The sequence below is a fragment of the Rousettus aegyptiacus genome, unplaced genomic scaffold, assembly GCF_014176215.1.
Source record: "Rousettus aegyptiacus isolate mRouAeg1 unplaced genomic scaffold, mRouAeg1.p scaffold_m13_p_1, whole genome shotgun sequence".
NCBI lineage: Eukaryota > Metazoa > Chordata > Mammalia > Chiroptera > Pteropodidae > Rousettus > Rousettus aegyptiacus.
Genome location: NW_023416284.1, coordinates 90,817,113 through 90,833,856, shown reverse-complemented (window position 1 = coordinate 90,833,856; position 16,744 = coordinate 90,817,113). Strand labels below are relative to the sequence as shown.

The 16,744-nt window shown below is 35.1% G+C and overlaps 1 protein-coding gene across 1 annotated transcript in view; it reads left to right on the top strand.

Moving 5' to 3' along the window:
• The window catches only part of TSBP1 (testis expressed basic protein 1), a 78,417-nt gene that overhangs the window by 40,307 nt on the left and 21,366 nt on the right, over positions 1 to 16,744 (top strand). The window contains exons 14-15 of the mRNA XM_036235078.1: positions 11,664 to 11,792; positions 12,267 to 12,335. Of these exons, the coding sequence (XP_036090971.1) occupies positions 11,664 to 11,792; positions 12,267 to 12,335 (198 nt within the window). The remainder of the gene's footprint in view (positions 1 to 11,663; positions 11,793 to 12,266; positions 12,336 to 16,744) is intronic.

Genomic DNA, 16,744 nt, shown 5'->3' with positions numbered 1-16,744 from the left:
AAAGATTATAGTGCTATTTAAAGGAAACAGAAAGACTCAGTGGCCTTTACCTGGGACTATACCCAAAGTTGTTCAGGTCCAATAAACAAAGAGGACTTTGAAGAAAACCCTGTTCTAACTTCATCATCACATCACCACTGCTTAATGGTACATCTAAATTTGCATTGCATACTTTGGGATGCTTTCTTCTAATGCCTGCCCTGCCCTCCCCTCACAAACACCAGTGGAATATATTAGATAATACTATGTTTTTTCTATTTAAGAAAAATTACATGGGTTTCTTTTTGCTTACTTTTTAGTGATTTCACAGAGAACCTCAAGTAAGTTCTTTATTTCTTAGCCTGTCATATATGAGACTTTTTCCAAGCTTAGATGCTTCTATTTCTAAGTGTACAAACGAGTAAGACTCATGTTTCTCTTATTTGTTTGCTTCCACATTATCCAAAGGCCTCTAGATTAGGACTGCAAGACAACCTTTTTGATTCATAACTTTAGGATTTACCATTCTGTCAGTTTTTAAGTAAATTTTCCAGGTTAACAGACACCAATGGTGACTATATTCTTAAACCAGATCAAGCACTGGCAATGGTGATATTTAATTAGAATTTATGAAGCCACTTTTCACATTGTGTATTAATTTTCTATAATTCAAATCTGGTCCTCATGTCTATGTTATAAATGATTTTTATGCAATCCCAATATCCCCTGGGTTTCCTCAGATTGAAATTAAATCACATTAATATTAAAACCCAAAGTTCCTCTCCAGATTAAAAATTCAGATGCCAACAGAGTCCAGGCAGGTGATGTAAATGAGTGAGATGAGGTACATCTGTTAGTAACTCTGAGGATGGGAAGTCATGTATACTCCAAAGAAGGCAGCAGGCAGCTGCTGCCTAGCTCCAGCCAATTTCTCCAGGCAAGAATGCATATTAGAGTTGCCAAAGCCTTTCAATCCAGATTTTGGGTAAAATATCCCAATTTTTAAAACACAACATACATCTGGATCATTATGACAGACTGAAAACATGCTTATGTACATCCCATACTTCCACCTAAACACATTCTAAGTATGTTTTATAATAATAACTTTTTAATACATAGCCAAGCTTAAGCATAAAAAAGAGGAAGAGTTAAGAATGATTTCCAAGGGGCATAAACTGAACAGGAATATATTAAGAATAACTAAAGTTAAGTCCTTGGCAATAAAGATGAAAGGATAGGGTGACAGAGGTAGCAGCTACACCTCAGAAACAAAGCTAGAGTTTCAACATGTGCTTTGAAATGGCAGCCAAAGCCTGAGGACAAAATATAGTGAAGAATGGAATTGGGCCTCCCTGAGTGAAGCTAGGAGCAAAAAAATACACTGTCTGTCCAAGCAGAGGAACCAAAATATCTTCATCTATCTGCCCAGGCCATGAAAACAGCCACCTGCACAGGTCCACACCTAAATCCTCCAGGGCACAAAGCCTTGATGGGAGTGTGCTATCCATGCAGTATGGGAACCCCAAGCCAAAATGAGTGCGATTCGGTTTGGTAATGGTGTATGTATCCTGTTAGGCCAATAGCAACCATGAAACTCCCCACAAGAAAGGATCCACAACCCAGAGTATTATGGGATAAAACATCAGCAAAGATAACTCTGAAGAAATAAGAGACTATCAAAAAATAACAAAATGTATGAGGAAATCCAGCACAATATGAATGGTACTTTAAAAGCCTCAACAAATTAGAGAATTCCAAACCCATAGAAATACACCTACAGCAATCTGAAGAGTACTAAAATAAAAAACTTTACATCTTCAAATATATTAATACATTTAACAAACATATATTGTTCCAGGCTGGGCATTATCTTAGAAACTGAGAATAGAGCAGTGAAAAAGACAAAGCCCCTGCACTAAAGGATTTCACATTTAGAGATAAAACCAGGCAAATAATAGCAAACAAATATGTACTAGATGTCAGGTAGATAAATGCCATGAAAAAATGTAAGTAGAGTAAAAGACTAGGCCAGAGAAAGGTGGTATAGAGAGAGGGTATAAAGAGAGCTCCAGGCAAAGATTCCAGTCATGATGGCAGAGTAGGTAAATGTTATGCTTACTTTCTCTCATGACCACATCAAATTACAACTAAATCATTATTGAGAATCACCTGAAATCTAGCTGAACAGAAGTCCTACAACTGGGGACACATACACACCTCGAGACTGATAATCAGTGTGAAGATGCAAAATGGGCTGGTTCCACACCTGTGTGTGGTGATTGAGAATTTGGAGGGATATCTCTGCTGCAGAGGTCCCCATAGAAGAGCAAGGGGGTCCAGCCCAGGGTTCCAGTGCCAGGAAAAGAAGTTCCCACTACTTCTGACTGTGAAAACCAGTGAAGATTTTGACTGAGTGAGATGGAGAGCTGAAGGAGTCACAGACATTCTTGTTAAAGGGCTAGCACATGTACTTACTGAAGGATTGGCACTCTTCACTCAACAACTGGGGCAGCAGATCGAAAGGTGCCAGAGACACATGGTGAGAAAGTGAGTAGTTTGGCTTCAAGGTGAGGATTGGTGGGCAGCTTTCTCCCAGACAGAAGTGCTGGCAGAATCCATCGTTCCTTTGTTGAGTCCAACCTGGAGTGCAGACGTAGATGGCCACCATATCTGAGTCTCTGTCAATCTGACTAACACAGGTCACTCTGCCCTGGTGATTCTTTGAGATCACCCCACTCCACACAACTTTCAGAACCACTCAAGCCTCCTCCAGTGGTTTTTCCATACAAACAGCTTGTCTTAGCTCATATTGCAAACTTTCTTAAGATCTCTCAAATGTTCACAAAACCTAAACAAGCAGCATCTTGTCTTGGTATGCCCCATACCTCCTGCTGAGCAGTCTCAAGTCCAACACTAGCAGCAAGCTAGCCTCTGTTTGTAGCTTGGCCTCTCAAGGCACAACCAAGCCCATCATGGATGGCCGCCATCTGAAGACTGCCTAGTGGCTCATGCCAGGTGGATCAAGAAAAAAGCACAGGCTGCAACTGAACTTGACCTAATACAAGGCCCCTCCCAAAAGGCCTAGGCCTACATGTCTAGTGGCCGGCTTCGGTTTGAGCCAAAGCACCACCCAGGGCCACATCCAAAGACAACACACCCAAAGGGCAGACTGGGCAAGCACTAGAGTCCAGCTAAAGCAATTCTGCTTCATAATATTAGCCCCTGAACAACTCCTCTTCTGTAGTCATGTCCAGTCCTCGCAACCAATCAGCCCAAGGGTCAATCCCTGTCATTGATGTGCAAACAGCAAACAAGGCTCAACACAATTGGAGGGCACACACAACCCATACAAGGGACACACCTGAAGCACCCAAAACAGGTGACCAGAAAAGACTGCACCTACAAGAAAAGAAATTAAATTTGATAAAAATAAACAATTTGCAAAATAGAGAAATTGAATGTCTAACAAACATGACCAAAGTTGCTAAATCTGTTTAATAATCAAAAATACAATGTAAAGGAAAAACTGATGAAAACATAATTATAGTAGGGAACCTAAATACCCCACTGTCAGTTATAGATAGATTATTCAAACAGAAAAATCAATAAGAAAATATCAACCATAATTGACTCATTAAACCAATTGAATAAAATCAACATTTACAGAGCACTTTCATCTCAAAACACCAGATTATACATTCTCCTCTAGTGCACATAGAACATTCTCAAGGAAAGACCATGTGTTGGGACACAAAACTAGTCTCAACAAATTCAAGAAGGTTGAAATCATACCAAGCATATTCTCCAATCACAATTCTTTCAAACTAGAGATCAACTGCAATATGTGGGGATTAAATAACATGCTACTACAGAACAACTGGGTCAAAGAGGAAATAAAAGAGGAGATCAAGAGACTCATAGAAACAAATGAGGATGAAAATACATCAAAACTTTTGGTATACAGAAAAAGCAGTAATTAAAGAGGTTTATATCTTAGCAAGCCTACCTTAAAAAAAAAAAAGAAAGAAAATTTAAAAAAATCCCAAAAAACAAACTAACATTACATCTTAAAGAACTAAAAAAAGAACAAATGAAGCCAAAGTCAGCAGAAGAAAGGAAATAATAAAAATTAGTGATAATTAAATAAAATTGAGAACAAAAAAATAGAAAAAATAATGAAACAGAGCTTGATCTTTGAAAGATTAATAAAATTGACAAATTCACTGGCTAAATTCACTAAGAGAAAAAAAAAAACAAAACCAGAAATGAAAGAGGAGAAGTTATGACAGATACCACTGAAATACAAAGGATCATACAAGAACACTATGAAAGATTATACACCACCAATTTCAATAATCTAGAGGAAATGGACAAGTTCTTAGAAATAGAGAACCTTCCTAGACTGATCATAAAGAACTAGAAAATCTAAATTTACTGATCAACAGTAACGAAATTGAAATAATCATCAAAAACCACCCAAAAAGTACAGGACCAGATGCTTCATTACTAAATTCTACCAAACAGTCAATGATTTAATACCTGTTGTTCTCAAACTTTTCCAAAAAAATTGAAGAGGCAATACTTCCTAACTTATTTTATGAGACCAAGATTACCCCAGTAAAGAAAACACACACACACACATACACACACAAAACACCTAGACCAATATCTCTGCTAAATGCAGATGAAAAATTCTAAATAAATTACTGGCAAATTGAATACAACACCACATTAAAAATTACATTACGGTCACGTGGGGTTCATCTCGGGGGCACAGGATGGTTCAAGATATGCAAATCAATTATTGTGATACACCACATAAACAAAATAAAAGGTAAAAATCATATGATCATATCTATAGATGCAGAAAAAGCATTTGACAAGACACGGCATCCATTTATGATCAAAATACTTAATAAAATGTGTATAGAAGGAAATTACATCAAGATAATAAACCCCATATATGACAAATTCTCAGCTAACATCATACTTAATGGTGAAAAACTAAATAAATTCCTTCCCTCTATATTCAGGAACAAGACAAGGTTATCCACTATCACCACTCTTATTCAATACAGTGTTGAAAGTCCTAGCTAGAGTAATCAAGAAAGAGAAATAAATAAAAGGCATTCGAATAGAGAATTAAGAAGTTAAATTGTCACCTTTTTCAGATGACATGATTCTCTGTACAAAAAAAAAACCCTAAAGGCTCCATTAAAAAACTAGTCACAGGATAAAAAATCAACTTAAAAAAATCCATAGCATTCCTATACACTAACAATGAAATTTCAGAAAAAGAAATGGAAAAAAAACAATTCCTTTGCAATGGCAACAAAAAGAATAAAATATCTAAGAATAAACCTAACAAAGCATGTGAAAACTATAAGACATTAAAAGAAATTTAAGAAGATACAAGGAAATAGAAAATATTCTGTGTTTATGAATTGGAAGAATCACCCTAGTTAAAATGACCTTAATACCTAAAGTATTATACATATTTAATGCAATTGCCACTTGAACAGACACTTCTTTCAAGAAGATACACAAGTGGTCACCAGAAATATTAAAAGATGCTCAACTTCACAAACTATTGGGGAAATACAAATCAAAACCACAATGAGATACCACCTCACACCTGTTAGAATGGCTGTTATTAACAGGACAAGGAATAGCAAGTGTTGAAGAGGTTGTGGGGAAAAAGGAACCCTCTAGTGAGAATGTAAATTGGTACAACCATTATGGAAAACAGTATAGAGGTTCCTCAAGAAAATTAAGAATAGAATTACCATATGACCCAGCAATCCCTCTTTCGAGTATCTACCCCAAAAATTTGAAGACATTTCACCATAAAGATATATGCACTCCTACATTCAGAGCAGCATTATTCATGATGGCCAAGACATGGAAATAACTGAAGATCCCTTTGATAGATGATTGGATAAAGAAGATGTGGTACATTTTTATAATGGAAAATTATTCAGCTACAAGAAAAAAAAATACTGCCATTTGCGACAACATGAATGGATCTTGAGATTATTGTGCTAAGCAAAATAAATCAGACAGAAAAAGTTGAGAACCAGATGATTTCACTCATATGTAGGATATAAAATTGAAAGCAACAAATGAATAAGACAAACAAAAACTCACAGACAAAGACAACGGTTTAGTGGTTACCTTAGGAAAATGGGGCCAAATATTTGACAATGGAAGAAAATTTAATTTGGGGTGATGAATACACAATGCAATATACATATGATGTATTATTAAATCATACACTTGAAACCTATACAATTTATGTAACCCCAATAAATTTAATTTAAAGAAATACAATGTAAAAATGAGGTACCACTTTTCTCGAAATATATTCTGAAAAATTTTAAAGCCTGACAAGATTAATTATTCATTGAAATGCGTGGTAAATTGAGACTCACATTCTCTGAAAAGTGATTTGTCAGTATCTAAATTAAATATGCATATACCCATGAATTCTACTTCTGGTTACAAACACTAGAGAAAAGTCTTATTATATACATTAAAAGGCATGTACAAAAATGGTTGTTGTGATATTTTTAACAATAAAAAAGATCAGAAATATATACCCATAAGATAGAATACTATACAGAAGTTTAGAATAACTGTATGTGTGTCTGTGCGTATAATCAAAGAAATATCTCAACCATAATGTTGAATGAAACAAGCCAGATGAAAAATATTTGTAGATATAAAATAATATAAAAAGATGACACAAGCAAATTAATGCAAAACAGTATTTGAACCCACCATATTTCTTAGCAATCCACATATTTATGAAAATACTTTTAAAAGTTCTTGTGTGTAGAGGAGGTGCAAAATGGCGTAGATGATAGTGGCTTTATTCATCCCTCTTGCAACCACATCAAAGTTGTGAGAGAAACATGGAACAAACAGCAAGTAAAGTCACCTGTGATCTAGATGAACAGAAGCACTACAACTAGGGAGAGAAATAATTAACCAACCTGCAATAGTAGAAGGTAGCAGGAGGCAAAGACCTGAGGCCGCCAGGTCCCAAGCGGCTGAGTGGGACAGAGGCTGTGGCAGTGACACCCAGCAGCTGTACATGACTCATAAAGGAGCCAAGACCGAGCGCAGACTTTTGCAGTGATGGACCTGCTAGCTCTGAGCACCAGCTCCAGGTTGCTGCACAGAGGGCACCAGGGATTTACAGGAGATACTGAGTTGTCAGAGAGAGGGCCAGAGGTAAGGCTTTCTCTCAGACAGAAGTACCAGCAGTATCCATTGTTCCTCTGCTGAGCTCTCCCCTCTCTCAGTGTGAGGATGCAGTGCCGCTATAGCTGAAATGTCACACTCAGTTGTGTCCTCAAAGAGTCCAGTGCTCCCTACTGAGCAGGGCCAAGACTTACACTGGTGGCAGCTGGCCTCAGTTTCTGGTGTGGCTTTTTGAGGCAACAATAAGCACAGCATCTGTGAATTTCTTGCTGAATCTTGACAAGTGGTCCTGGAGGGTCACAGGCTGGGGCTAAACTTGGCCTGCAGCTGAGCTCCTCTCAAGATGATTCCACTGGACACCTACCACACAAAGCCACAATAAGAAGACCAGGAGACTCAGAAGCTTTGCCTAGTACATACAAACAGACACAGTCAAAATGGGAAAGCAAAAAAGCAGAAACCATATGAGAGAACAGAACTAATGGAGATCCAGAAATAATGGAGTCAAACAATCTAATAGATGCAGAGTTCAAAATACTGGTTATAAAAATGTTCAATGAACTTAAAGGAAGTGTAGGTGAATTCAGTGAGAACTTTAACAAAGAGATAAAAATAAATAAAAATGGAAATTATAAAAGGGAACCAGTCAGAAATGAAGCACAGATTATCTGAGATGAAAAGAATGTTAAATAGAATAAACAGAGTGAATAAAGTAGAGGGTCGAATGACCAATGTAAAGGATGGGGAAGCCAAGGACACTCAATCAGAATGGCAAGAAAAAAGAAGCCAAGACTAATTATAATTTATGAGCCTATGGAACACTATTAAATGTAAAAATATCCATGTCATAGGGGTTCCAGGAAAAAAAAAAAAAAACAAGACGTTGAAAAGATATTTGAAGAAATAATGATGGAAAACGTCCCTCACCTGATGAAAGAAAAAAAACATAAAACCCCAGGAAGCTCAGAGAGTCCCCAAAACCAGGAATCCAAAGAGGCCCACACCAAGACATCTTAATTAAAATTTCAAATGTTGGATACGAAGAGGGAATCTTCAAAGCAGCAAGAGAAAATCAGTTAGTTACCTACAAGGGAGCACCCATAATACTGGCAGCTGATTTCTCAAAAGAAACCATGCAGGACAGAAGGGCTTGGCACAAAATATTCAACATGATGAAAACTCAGGATCTACAACCAAGAATATTTTATCCAGCAAAGCTATTATTTAGAGTCAAAAGATAGATAAAGAGCTTCTCAGACAAAAATATGCTAAAGGAATATCATCACCAATGCAGTATTACAGGAAATGTTGGAGGGACTTCTTTAAGAAGAAAAAACATGTATCAAAAACAAGAATAAAGAATGGTATTAACAAGTACCTCAAATGGAAAAGAATTAAATGATCCGACCAGAAGGGTGGCTGAATAATAAGGAAACAAAACCCTACACATGCTGCCTACAAGAGACGCACTCAGATTAAAAGACATACACAGACTAAAAGGAAAGAGATGGAAAAAGTTATTGCCTTGATGGGCCCAGAGGGTATTGTGCTGAATGAAATAAGTCAGATAAAGACAAATATCACATGATTTCATGTACATGTAGAATCTAAAGAACAAAATAAACAATGGCAACAACAAAAACAGAAACAAACTCATAGACACAGAGAACATTTTGAGTGCTACTGGATGGAAGGGGGTTTGGGGGACGGTGAAAAAAGGCAAAGGGATTGTGAAATACAAATGGATATTTACATAATAAACATGGAGACATAAAGTGTAGCATAAGGAAAATAGTTAATAATGTTGTAATAAATACGTAAGGGGGAAGAGGGATACTAGATTTAGTGGGATGATCACTTTATGAGTTATATAAATTTCTAATCACTACGCTATACAACTGAAACTAATATATTATTGTATGCCAATAATAATTGAAAAAACTCATTGAATTGTACAATGAAAGAAAAAGAAAAAGGAATGAAAGTTCTTGTGTACACACTGAACTCATAATAATAGTTGCCTCCATGTAGCAAAGGGAAGGAAATGAATGAGGGATTAGTGATTCAAAGAGATTTTAGCCATCTCTGTAATAATTTTTCTTAGAAGAAATTGGGAACAAATATAACAAATATTACATTATAGGTAAAATGACTATTGATTCCTGAGATATTATTATTTGAGTATTTTTAATATCTCAAAAAGAAAAAAAAACACAAATAAAACATACTGTGAAGCCCTAAGGAAGTAGGTCATTATCGCAAATATGGCTGTGGATCTCCAATGTGTCCACCTGCAAAAAGATCCAGCCCCTCTTGTATGCATTCTATCCCTTCAAGTTCTGGGAATATCTAAGGGAGTAACTACATGTCCTCTCCCACTAGTCTATCTGAACAAAACTACTCTGGTTCTCTTTATTTTAACCACTGTCTGTGAAGCTATTTGAAGGAGCCACACTTACTTCCATGACTAATGCTCCTCTTTGTCAAGGGTGCGGTCTTCTGATGCTGTAAAAGTCACTGATCCTTAAAGTGCCTCATGATACTGGGTTCCATGAGGAATGAGGATTTCCTTCCCCACACTGATATTTGTTACATGAGCCCCCAAATAGCACAGCTTGAGTTCAGTCTCATAACATAGTTCAATAAAATTGTTGCTTGGTCATCTGTGAACAAGAACACATACACACACACACACATGCTTACACACTTAATAAACAGTTTTCAACATTAGTACAATCCAAATTTGTACTTAGAAAACAATAGTTTCTGTGTGGGTTTTTTTCATTTTTACATGGAACCATTTGGTTACTCAGCACCATGGTGTATCAAATATCTCCTTTTCAAATCTTTTCACATGATATCTGTTTTGTTTTTTATACCTGGCCCTTTTGGTGATTTTCTAGATCGAAAGAACAAGCTCCTCCAAAAGAGTATTATTTCTCCTCTTCCAAGTAGAAAATTCTTTATAATTTGAAATTATTGTTCCAATCTCACCAAGTTTCCAAAATTTTACAGATAAAAATCTGCTAGGGTTTAGGTAAAACCTCCCCCACCCCAGCCATTCCTTGTTTATCCTCATGCATCTTGTGACAGGGATCATGGCCTGTCTTCAGATGCCTAAAATCTGTTTCACTCATAAGGACAAAATCTTCCTGACTAGTGAGTGTGTGAAGAGAACAGAGGAAAAGGAAGGGTATTCTGATGCTGGCCACAGTATGGAAAATTTCTTCATTGATTCAGCAAACATTTTTTAAGTGCCTGGTATCATAGAGTCCATGCTAAGTGTGGGAATTAATTAAGAGAACATAGAACTTGCTCTCAGAGAAGAAAGTGACAACCTGGGCAAATCAAGTGGGGAACAATGATGAGGACTGCAGAGGTCTAAAATGTTAGTGAAGATTGGGAGAGAAAAAATGGCCAAGGAGGACCAAGAAAGTAGCTCTACTGAAATAGGTGGAGCGAAACACACTTCTAGACTTCACAGTTTCAGGGACCTAGATGGGAAAGAGTGAACTCTATCACTAGCTGTGGATCCTTCTTTCCATAACAATCTCAAGGTAAAGTGGTCTTTGCTTAATCCCTCTTCTATCCCCTACTATTCAACGTGTGATGCTCATCTTGGAAATGGCATCAGTGAAAATGTGTTTCTGTTTTATCAGACAACCACACTAATTTGTTGTTTTTTTGTTTGTTTGTTTGTTTTTTGAAGCAAGACCTGGGAAATCTAAGAGTAAGTCCCATGTTTCTCTCACTTCTATTGTTATCATTAGTTTCAGATAGTATCTAGAGGCCCTTTTGTGTCTTGTTTTTAATGTGAATGTACCAAGACTTAAGACTTATTTTTGACTTTATTAATTATTTCAGCATTCCTCTCCTTCAAGCTTCTTATTTGCCTATTCTTATTTTCAGTAGTTGGCTCCATTACCCCTATCGACATCCACTTGGAGGTTATAATTGAAATTAAATTGGTACTAAATGTGGCACTATAATAATAAATAATATTTATTTAGTATTTACAATGTGTCAGGCACAGTACTCAGATCTTTATATGTGCATACACATTATATCAGATAACTATTGTTATTCCTATTATAAAGAGAAGGAAATAGCTAGATGAGGTAACTTGTCTATCATCTCACAATTATAAGCAGCAGAGGATGGGATTCACATTCAGGTCTAGTTACCTGAATCTAAAGTCAAGCACTGCCTCCATCCCAGTCAAATGATGAGAAATATGACCACCTAGCCCTCAGATATTTAAGCTTACGGGGAAAAGAGAAACCTTTCTAAAATTAACCTAAAGAACAGTACTTAACAAACAAGAATCATAGTAATGATCATGATAATACAACACAACCATTCCAAAGAAGTGGTAGGTAAGAGAGGAAGAAGAAGAAGATGATGAATGGTGGCTCCACAGTGTAGTGGTTAGCACATCTGCTTTACACGCAGAAGATCCTGGGTTCATGCTCCAGGTGGAGCCACGGGACAGACCCCGGGTGCCCCAGACCAGCTCTTAAAGGGAAATGGCAACATCCTTAGGTCAGGGATGGAAGGGGGCAGGAATCAAAGAGGGGAGAAAAAAGAAGAAGAAGAAGAAGATGGTAATAAAGTGTGACACAAAAGCCTTACTAGTCAATGATTTTTGAAAGTTCAAATTAGTAGGGAGAAACAAAAGGAAGAAATAGCTTCTCCCAAATGATTCCACTTTTATCCTTTCTTCTCAAAAAGGTATCCAAAGTAAGAGGGACTTGAGTGGAATAAACTGAAGATATGTATTCTTCCACTATATATAATTGATTCTAAATAGAGAGTTTATTGGTCTCTCGAAGTCCTGTTTTTAAAATTTTTAGTCCAAAGAGTTTGAGAAGTAACTGTTCCTCATACAGAAACCTCTTAATCTTTTATTTATTTTATTTGTTTTCACAGTAAAACAAGAAGAGCCAAGTAAGTTCTGTATCTATTCATCAATTCTGTGGTTGGTTCCTGTACTGATAATATCCTTTTCTTAACATGTAAGACCTTGACATTCGACTTTTTCAATCTCTCTTATTTTTACATTACATAACTTTCTCTAGAGTTACTGATGAATATTCTAGAAAGTAAAAAAGAAATGGATAGAAAATCAAATGATGAGATGGCTAAAGGTGAGCTGGAATTAGAAATAATGCTTTTGAACATTTTTTGTAAATTGTCACCTATAGAAAAATATGCTAGCTGTTAACATTTTTATCATCATACTTTATAAATGCTTTTAGCAAGAAATAAAACTGCAGGAGATGACAAATAAAATTCACTACCGAACAGCATCAATGAAAGCCATGTTCTCTGTACCCACTTTAATGACACCTACAGTTCTAAGAAATTCCCTTCTTAGTTGATATTTCTGTCATGTGCTCACTATGGCCTTTTTCCCAAATGTGGTTGTTTCCATTTCAAGGGAAAGACTGATACTTATATTTCTCATACCCTCTTCTCAAAATCCTTCTAGAATATTTACGAACTTTCACAAGGTGCAACAGACCATAAAGATTATTGAGAAAAGATAAATGATTGATTTTTTTTCTAGTAAGTTAAAATGTTCTACTAAAAATAAACAAGACTTTACGTATTTAAAAATGTTTTTGGTAAGGACACAATGGAGGTTATATATACTACTGCCTGAGAGGAGGCAGAAAAAGTAAAATCTATCCTCATTTATATTGTGCTGGAATTACTCATGCTCACTGAGTTTTGTAAACACAATAACCAACTTTTCCCTCTTGGTTTACTGAATAATATCTGGGAAATGAAACTTCTAAACAAAAATAATTAAAGTGAGATGAAAATCTCAGCATTGGCTCTATCAACTTTTCAACAAGAGAATACACTTTCAACTACACATAAGGTAGAAACTCATGAAAAAGTAAGCATGAAAAACTCATGAGAGAGTAAGCAGTAAGAGAAGGGGGTAGGATAAAAATGAAAGCAAAATTTAAAGGAAATGAGGCTTTTCCAACTCTGATATTTCAAACTCCAAGAGAAACTGGATGATAAAAGGAAAATAACACCTCTTTCTCACCTTTTCAAAATGACTATATTACTGGAAAGATACAGTAAAATAACTTATGTAAAAGGCTTTGGAGCTCACTCTTCCTTTTCATTTTAGAAATTCCTGTCTGGAAACGATAGCAGTAAGAATTTTTTATCAGTGTCAACTCTGTTGTCAGTGTCAGCCCATACTAATAATTTGTATTTGGATTTTAGCACAAGTACATGCAGCAATACCTATCAGTAAGTTCCTTTTCTTTTCATAATTCTGGTACAAACTGTGATCTCAAAATGAGAAGAAATTCTGACCAATTCCATTTAAAAGAACATTTATAAGTATTTATAAATATTCCCTCTCCTTCTTAATCAACTATCTGATGGGTTATTCATTATTCAATAGAAAAAATAAACATTTGACTAAGAGAATAAGTCAAAAGAAACATTTTGTTTTTTAAAAAATTCAAATAGCTTTCAATAACAAATAAAACTTTCCATTCGGCAAAAAAAAAAAAAAAAAAGGAAAGGAAAGGTATATGGGATAGGACATAACAAATGTGGAGATAACAACAAGAGAGGAAAAATCAGGAAGGTATGTTAGGTATGGGAAGAAGGAAGAGAATAATTGCAATTAGCATTCAGATTTGTAATTGTATAAAAATCCTGTGGTAAGAAAGAAAAAAAAATGACCTAAGCACATCTGTACTAACTCTCTCTGCCTTTCTATTATATTGAAACATACTGGAGCCAGTCAAATCAGACTGAGACTATTCCTTTATCACAAAAGAAATGCTAATCCCTCTGATTCCATTATAGATGTCTTTCTGAGGAGAGGTTTGGTATCTTCCAAGGGTCTCATTGTTAATGTTTTAGAAAGAGAAAGGAAGGGTACTACATTCTTGATCCAAAAACTTTGCTAATATATTTTTGTTTCATGTTGTTCTGCTAGTTACTCCAATACCTATTGGTAAGTTACTATTCATCTATTTCTTAATCCAGTGTCTCTTAGACAATTTTCCCTAAAGAATTTTATGTTCACACTTTCCAACCCCCTTTGCCTCCCTAGTATCTATTACTCTTAAGTTACTAAAGAATTTAGATACTATAATATGCCCAATGACTGGCAAAAAAAAAATTATTTTAAAAAGCTAGAAAATTAAGACACTGAATTAGTATTTTTCACCTAATGAAGAGAAAAATCTAAATATAATAAGCAATACTGATAATGTTTTGGTAAAATTTATACATTCATACATTATTGATTCCATTTAAATTAATAAAATCTTTTAAGAAAGCAAATTTTCAGTATGTGGCAAGATGGACTATAGTATTCTTTAAACTTATAATTACATTTCCAGAGATACGACCTAGGAATCATTCTAAATATGTAATAAAAACCACTTGAATAACATTAATTTGTTAAAAGAAAAGAGGCAAAGGTAATATATTCCAGTGATTAGGAAAGGAATCAGATGGACCTAGGTTCAAATTCCAGCTAAAATACTTAACAGATATGTGGCTTCATATAAATTATTTAATCTCTCTAAAAAATTTAATTTGTATTATCGCTATTCGGTAATATCTCTAATAACTTCCCTGAAAATTTGATGTTCTCATTCTCCTTATTCCATGTTACTAAAACAATTGATTAACTAACTTATAAATTAGTAGAAAATATAAATGCCTCCAGGTGGACAAAAAAAAAAAGAGAAGAGAAAATAAACTGGTGACAGTTTAAGTATTTTATCAACAACAAATCAAGCCACCAGGGAAATCTGAAGATGAAGAGAAGGGAACAGAGAAATCAAGTCTCTCAGCCAAAACAGGGAAGACAGTAAAATGATGAAAACTTAATTCAAATTTGGCAATATCTGATTCCTTCCACTTACTATGCTTCATTGGTTGACTTTAGCATATTTTTCAGTTGAAGATTTCCATGAGAAACACTTATTCAAAAATTGCCAATAACTATGGAATTCTTTTTTTCCAATATCCTTAGAAACATATATACATACTTCCTATCTCTCCTAAAATAGATTTAAATTTTTCATGTTTTAGTTACTATAGATTGATAACCTCACCAACTTTATTATTCAAAAAGAGCTTGTTTGTTACTCTTTCAAGGTAACACCTCCAGAGAAAATCCATTTTTATATTTTTGATACAGGATTTTGAAGTACTCGATTTGCCGGTCATAAAGAGCTTCTTCTAACTTAACATTAGCCAGTGCAATCACTTTAAGTGTTATGAGAGAGCTGAGTATTTTTAACAAATAATGAAACATTGGTCCATTCTTACCATTTTTAGCAGTACTAGCATTAAGACAAATTCTGTTCAAGACACTAGGTGGAAGTATGACTTTGACTTGAATAAAATTTTCTGTATAAATTTGCCAGCTGCCTATCTTTCAACAGCTTTTCAAATTCCCTCCACCACACAAACAAAGCCAAACATTTTTATATAATGGCTATATTTTAACTCTTTTTAAAATGACCTGTGAGCAAAAAATAAATCTTTAACTTATTGTAGTAACAGTTGTTACAGTCATGATTAGTTCATTACTCATAAATAATGTTCATCTATAACAATTATGTGAAATTAAGATTCGATCCAATCAGAAACTAATATCTCAAATATTAACTCTTAATATCAAAACAATAATAATTACTGCATGCCATCCCCCACCACTCCTGTTACCTGCAGTTGAAGTTGTGGGTATACTGGTGTCTCCGCTTTGCCTTTTAGGCCTAAGCTACTGGACAAAAACAACAGAAGGGTTGATTTATCGGATTTCATTGCAACTTCCTTCTTAGGAGAGACAGTAGTCTCAGGAATTCTTTTCCTCTCCCACTATAGTAATTGAATTTTTGGAAGCTTAAAAATTGTGTTAGGTTGATTAGAGTTATTGGTCAAACCCACCAATATGCTGTTTAATTGGCAATTCTAGGGTCCTTTGGCCTCCCACCGGGTTCATGTCCCTTGCTTTGATTGGCTGTAACCACTGCTATTAATGTAAAACCTAAATGACATATTTCCCTATCTCTTGTTTTCAAATTTTTCTGCATTTCTTAAAATTATTGATTTTAAGTGAAAAATCTATTGATAAAGGATAAAGATGACAGACATAATATGGCCTTGTCATAAAAAAAATTTGTAAAGTAATAAAAACTTCAGCTCAGATATTTTTGAAATAAGGCAGGAATAAGTAAACTAAGTGATGGACATAGAAAAATAATATAATGGAAAGTAAAGAATAGAACAGAGACTTTATAAGATTAGAGATTAAAACAGGAATAAAAATAAAAGCAAATTTAAATAAACTTTGATAGATCTTGAAGAGTTTTAAATTCTCACAAAAATTGAAAAAAAAAAAAAAAGGAAGCGGGACTAAACTCAACTCCATTTTGCCCTCTCTAAAAATATCTACCATGAAAGACTTAGGAATATAAAAGAGGTTTGGGAAATTGGGATTTCTCATTTGTCATTATAATCGGTCCTTGCTCTGCCTTGTTCTATACCTTAAAAGAGC